Genomic DNA, 7022 nt, shown 5'->3' on the forward strand with positions numbered 1-7022 from the left:
CTCGTTTCCAATAAACAAGCAGAGCTTGAGGGTGAGAGATGATACGGTAGTTGTGCTGCTCCTACTCACAGGTGAAAACCTCATGACTGAGATTTTCCGTAGATCAAAAGCATTCATGACGCACTTTCAAAAACCTATTATATAACACTAAAACTGCACGCTGGCCAGTGTCATTAATAAAGCTATTACTCAGTACTTCATTCCTAAAAAGCTGACATGTGGAGGACGCGCTTTTCACCTGACACCAGTGTTTTCCTGCTGCCTCTCATCTGCTGGCCTCGGGCTGAGTAGAAAACAGTAAGCAAGTCTCCGGCATATGCAGGAGGATGTGCAGACAACTGTGACAAGGCTGACTGATGGAGGCCGAGGTCCTGGACGAGCTGCACTCCGTTATTGATAATTGCTCTTTGTCCAGCTTATATTCACTCCTCTCATTTGGAGGTTTAAGTCTACAAGTCCTGATTGCCTCCCTGTGTTCATTTGTCCTGAGGCGAGTGCAGACACACAGCATTCTCTGCTCATTGTATGATTCTGCATAATAACTACATTCACATAATAACAGTCCATCATTCCTGTTTGGTTCCATATAAGGATGTGTGGCTCACTGCCAAGCCCCTTCCCCCCCCAAGCCCATGTTTCTGCCTCCTCTCCCCCGTCTCATTTTTTATCTTCGGCACTTCATTAAATTCTTTCAATTTACCAGTCTGTATGTCTCTAATATTCAACATGGGTGCACTCCCACACTTTCATTTCCTTAGTTGCCCTTTTTTTTCCAGTGTAATTCAGTTTAAAGGAAAAAACTCTGCATCAGAAAATGTCTTGTTATTCTTATTGCGGTGTCATTTTTGTCTCCCTCTGCTTATCCTCCAAAGTCCAAGGTTGACATGATACCAAAATGAATTATTTCCTCCAGAGTTGCCACTCCTGCCAGTGTTATTATTACAAATGGAAGTGGTTTATCAGAATATTACCGTCCGATGTCCTTCCTTGAGATCCTTTTCATTTTACCTTCCGTGACGCCCGTAATGGGATTCGCAAGTAAGACAAGCTGCGTTTGACTGTAATGGGATTTTGAAAGGGAACGATCTACATGTGTTCTCTGTGACATTTTTCTTTGACATGTGAAAGACTGTTACTGCTTTACGACTGCGCTACAACATGGGCTGAAAACACGGTTACAGTACATGATTCACTTTAACGATCTCCACAAATCCGGTTTTATGAAAGACTAAGACGTTTTATGTGGCAGCTTGGATGTAGGTGCCCACTTGACACAAGTTGCCAAGTTTGTACTGAGTGCAAATGCAGAAACAGCTGATGATAGACATCAACTCATCTTAAACCAAATAGTATTAACATATATTTTCCGGCATGATTATGGCTCCCCAACTGGGGACTACTACATTATGTGATTGGCCAGTGATGTTTGCTGTTACCTGTGTCTCAGGTAAAATCAAAAACTGACATTACAAAACTCAGGGACTAGAGGGTTTGAAGGATTAAAACTGCAGTGTTTGATTGAAAAAAGCACAGGCATAACATCCTTAAGTGCAAATTTACTTTATAATTCAACATTTATTACTGCTTCTTCAGTCAGTTGGCCTCGAAATGGCGGACTGTATAATTTGCATTTGCTAAATTTCAATAGAAGTACAATTAAGAGCATGTTTTTATTTAACATTGTTGAGTCATTGGCTTTAACAATCTAGAAACCATGTGCCAGGAAACGATCTCCATTTACATGTGGTTAAAGTTTAATTGTAGGTTCACCGCAGTCTTGGATTAACTGCACTCAGTGTTGCTTGCAGTGATTCAAACTCTCTGGTGAAAAGGGTGAACCTATTTGTTTTGCCATTATTTAACAGAGAGTCGAGGCGCTCCTCTAGGGAAGGAATATTCAGCAATGAGGATGATGAATTCTGGCAGGAAAGGAAGTAAGAGACATGGATGACCCTTTGCTTTTTTTTGCTTTTCTTAGACTATGCATTTATGAGGATAAGGGTGGAATCAGTGGAGATGAAGGTCTTCTTAAAAGGATATGTTCCATTTTAATACCCAACTTTTAATCTCCATGTTTATCATTCGTGTTGAAGTGCGTGTTGATATCAATTAAGAAGTATAACATTGTGCTGAAGAAACTCGTCCCATTTGGACTTGTTTAATATTTACTCCTTAAGAAATGATAAAAAAAAAAAACGACTTTGTGAATCCTCATTGAAAATATAAAGGCATCAGCCCTTGCACTAATGGCCTGAAAAAAAAAAATCCAGAGAACAGGCTTTTTTTTAATGGCTGCTGCATAACACAGCGAAGATCACACAGCTAAAATTTGATTAGAAAACCTCCTGAAACGTCACATTTCAACTCATGCGGAGGAATCAATTAGTCCAAATGAACACTGCGGTGTACGCACGTTTGATGCCATGAGGCGTTGGATTCTCTCTTTGGATCCGGCTTTTGACTCAACTGGCTCTGTGCAAGTGCTGAACAAGGACACTGTAGGTGTGTGTGATCTTGAGCTGTGAGCGCAGCACTGTGAAGTAAGAATAGTAACACACCGGCAACGTCTTAATTTCTGTCCAGCTACGGGCTCCGTGGTGTCAGCTTTAACACCTCGGAGCACTGCAGCGTCTCCAGCTCCCCCAAGACCTTGTGGGTGATAATCAGTCATTACTGCTCCACAACTGAGATATGTATTTCACCACTTGCACATGGCAATTCATCATTTATTTATGTGACAGTTGTTATCTATTACGACGCTCCTTTCATGTGGCCAAGAATGAGAGATTTTATGGAACATTAGGCTCCCATGCATCTGATGGCGCAACACTGATTCTGTTTCTTCAGCCCCCCTTGATACAGTCTGCAGTCTCACAGGTCACCTAATTGCAGGATATTGATACCAGCATTATTGCTGCCACTGCAGCTAATGTGATTCCTTAGCCATTTCAATATGTGGGATTGTGCTTTCCCAATAAAAAAAACGACATTTGAGCCACTGTGCAGCTGGCAGAGGCACCGGCCGTGCTTTTGTTTATAAATAGCCCTAGCCAACATTATTCCACTTGCAGTTGTCCCATAATCATCAATCACTCCCACACGCAGGCCGACTTGTCCTGCTCACCAGAGGGAAGGTGCGCCGTTAGCTGTGGCCTTGCACCTCCAACTGTGCAAGTACATAAAGTAGAGCAGGGTGACTGGGACTGAGCTGGGATTCAGGGAGACGAGAGGGGAGGGAAAGGTCCCTGTGCAGTGATGGACTGAGTTATGGCAGCTTTGCCGTGGCCATTCCAAACCCTCCCTCTTGCTTCCAGTCATTACACGCACCAGCATCAGTGTTTTTCACTTCCTCAACACATTCGTGAACATTCGAATATTCGCACCCCCCCTCTGCATCCCTGATCGGAGGCAGGTGGGAGCCTAATAATGTGATGCGCTTGGAAGATGTGGGATGGGTCGGACACACCTGTTTGCTCAGGTTTCATTTGTCTCTGTCGCCCTATCGGCTCTTTCTTTGGAGGAGCTCACGGCTTTGAAGACGCTGCAGAGGGAGGATCTCAGTGAGAGATGATGAAGGCCATTTTGTCTTAACACACATACACACACGTGAACAGATGTGCTCTGAATGTCAGCCATCACACTCATAATTAATTTGTGCATATACTTGCAGATGCATGTAAGAGCCCATGCACACATGCAATATCTGTCTTTGCTGATCATTGTTTAAACTGAATACACATGCACACACAAACACACACACACACTCACTCACACACTCACTCTAACATACACACAAACCAGTGTAACCATGGCAGTTACAAAAAATTCAGTGGGAATCCAGCTGATCCTTAACAAAATGGTTATATAACTACCGCAGCACTAAGTCTTGTATCTTATCTAAGCATGCCTCTGTTTCCTTTCAACCCGGCTTTGCTGCTTTTGAGCTGCTCTTCAAATCTACTGTACCTCCCTGAAGACAGCAGGGAACACATGAAGGACATTTGTAATTGCCTGATCAGCAAATGTTTTCTCAGGAAAAGGTTGACGGCCACACTGCGGTTGTAAGAAACAATATCCTCCTGTTACCCAAAAAACTGAAAAATTTAGATCTCATCACTTTCAAATCTTAATCAGAATCTTCATGCTGCGAAAAAAGGAATTTCACACCTAGTTAAATGCAGCCTACTTGAGAAGCACACCCACCTGGCACCCACATTGTCTCCCTCCTTCTCCCCCTGCTCCTCGCTAAATCCCCCCCGTAAGCCTGATCTGTGTGAGCCGAGTTTTGAACCTCACCTCCCGGAGTTCCTTGGCCACATCCTTGAGCTCTTTGAGAATGCCGTCCAGCTGGTCGATCACCATCTTCATGTGGCTGCGGATGCGTTCTCTCGGGCTGGGGGTCTCAGAGGTGTCCCGGGCCGGAGCTCTGCTGAGGGACATCCTTTACAGGGCGACGTGGGGCCAGTGGCCAACAGGCTGAGGGCGTGGGGGAGCCGAGTCGGGGTCCATGTCTTTGGCTACGGGGAGCCTCAGTGCTACTGATCCGAACAGGGGCCCCGGACGCGCAGGGAGACCTCAACATCTTAAAAGCACCTGGGCAGCCAAAGTACCTTGCCTCGCCCGCACACTCGGCGCAGGGTCACCCTCTGACATCCATGCCCTCTGGTCGACGCTTCCAGAAAAGAGGAGAAAAAAAGCATGGGAAAAGTCCAACGCTGTAAATCCATGGGAAAAGGAAGAGGCAAAATACATGGGCTAAAGCTGGTATGAAACTCTTACATAATCACATTGAGCCAACTCATCTCATGTGTCATTGTGTACGTTTTGAAATTGTTCTCGAGGAGGAGCTATTTAAAAAGGTCTATACCGAGAGGAGACTTCTTCCCTCTGCCACTTGTCCTGCACAATCTTTTTTACTCATGAAACGCAGTAACATAATGGCAGGCTAACAAGCTATCCAGCACAGATAGAAAAAAAATGGAACTCCCAGCAGTGGCTCAATTTTCCAAATTATCCTGTTCTACATTATTGGTGGCCAGCGGGGACACGATTTGCCGTCTTAATATAGTCCCTCAGTGAGGGCTACTGTCTTTAAAGAGAGAAGGGACCGAACCTTTTTTGGGGGAAAAGGAGATATATCCCTCTGTGCAGATTGATGTTTCCTCCTTGGGAAAAATTGTAAAATGATTCTCAGTAGAAACTCACTTCAAAATAAACTTTGCTTCACATCCATTTTTCTTTGCAAATAATGACTTAATCAGTTTGTCCTTCATTTCCTCGCCCGTGAAAGCGAGAAAGGTAGGTGTGGACTTTTTTTTCTTGCACCGAGCGTCCAATATCTCCCCAAAGCAGGGCTTATTCCAGGTGGCGTGGGATCAGAATGAATTGATTTCTAAGCCAGCGGAACGTGACTTGTGATGAGAATTTGTGGAGGGATAACAAAACAATCATGGTGTCGAAGAGACACAGTTACAAAAAGGGGGGGCTGGAAGGCGAACAAGCACCTTCCTCTGGAATTCGGGTGGCAGCTCGTCTTATGCAACAGCACGTGCCAAGTCCTCTCGCAAAAACACTGACCCCCGGCAGTCCACAGGGGTGTGCCCGAAAGCCAAGGGAGCAGAAAGAGGGGAAAAAAGGATTCTCTTCTCTCCTTCAGTTGTTGCTAAGGGAACCCGCTCTGCCTCCTTGTGCTGTGATTGGATAATTATTTTACTTCTTATCCGTGTAGTGTGTGTTTTCTCCCTGGACTCTTTTCAGAGAGGCAGCGAGCTCCGTGCCATCCAGCAGGACCAAATAAATCCCATGAAAGCTTCCCAGAGGAGCCCCAGAGAACAAGCGGGGGGGAGATCTTCTCGCCAAATCCAGGGCGATGCCACTGCCACGGGGCGCGCTGGCCAATCACACATGGCACCTGGACAGATGGGAAGGAAAGCAATCACTTATTCTGTCATGTCTCATCCTCCTCTCTTTTTGCTCATTCCTCCCTCTTTCTCGACTTCATAGCTGCATGAAGAGAGTGAGGGAGACTCGGAGATGGACAGGAACGAGCTGCGTTGACACATCCACACATACGGATTCACACTTACACACACCTACTCACCTTTCCTGTGCATCATTTGGCTGTTGCTATGCCCAGAGCTCACTGTCCACGCACAGCGGGATCATCCATGCTGCACACACAACCTGCTGGTTCTTTAGCAGTCCCTCACACACACACAAACACACACACACACACTGACATCTTCGCTTCTCGCCACCTTGCTGTCCTCTCTTTCTCTCTCTCTTGTCTCTATTTCTCTCTCACAGTTTCTCTCTTTGACACATACACACACATACACACACACACACACACACACACACACACACACACACACACACACACACACTCTCTCTTCCTTTCTCTCACTGTCACCCACACACTCACACACAAGCTTCTGTCTGTCCCTCCCCTACTTACTGTCTTGACAGAGGGAGAAGCTTCTATCAGCAGGGTGATTTCACTCTGAGGCTGTGGCTCATCAGAGGAGGAGGAGAATTAGGAGGAGGAGGAAGAGGAGAAGGCAGGAGGCATGAGATGGGAGCGATGAATGGCCCTGATGGCACTCTGAGAAGGCAGAGAGGAGGCTGAGGATGACTAAGAGCCAGAGCGGTGAGGAGAGCTCCTGCCTCGGACTGTGATGCCGACGCGGCCGCTACCATCACTCAGATCACTGTGCTGCCGAAAAGGAGCCACCCGTCATCCCAGTCAGCCTTCGCCTGCATCAGGAGGCAACAGACAGGGCTGCTGTTGCTGCTGGGAGGAAGGAGCAGTGGGATTCCAATGACAGCCTCTCTCTCTCTGCCTATCTGCCTCTTTTTGTCCCTCTCTCTACCCCCCCTTCTCTGTCACGCTCTCTGTTTCTCTCTTCCTCCGTCCCTGTCTCCCTGCCCCTGCGCCCCTCGCTGTGTCCTCGCTGACTGCCGGATGAAGGGAAGCTGATGCCAGAGTTTATCGTGGGGCTCAGGTTCCTGCCAGCACCACT

The 7022-nt window shown here is 46.5% G+C and overlaps 1 protein-coding gene across 2 annotated transcripts in view; it reads right to left on the reverse strand.

Annotated features, from left to right (window-relative positions):
• Positions 1-4383, reverse strand: part of insyn1 (inhibitory synaptic factor 1) — a 45715-nt gene extending 41332 nt beyond the window's left edge. For both annotated transcript variants that reach the window (XM_053423062.1, XM_053422997.1), the window contains exon 1: positions 4297-4383. In XM_053423062.1, coding sequence (XP_053279037.1) covers positions 4297-4368 — 72 coding nt within the window. In that variant the 5' untranslated portion in view covers positions 4369-4383. The remainder of the gene's footprint in view (positions 1-4296) is intronic.
• Between the last annotated feature and the right edge of the window lie 2639 nt (positions 4384-7022).

The sequence above is a fragment of the Pleuronectes platessa genome, chromosome 1 (assembly GCF_947347685.1).
Source record: "Pleuronectes platessa chromosome 1, fPlePla1.1, whole genome shotgun sequence".
Lineage (NCBI taxonomy): Eukaryota > Metazoa > Chordata > Actinopteri > Pleuronectiformes > Pleuronectidae > Pleuronectes > Pleuronectes platessa.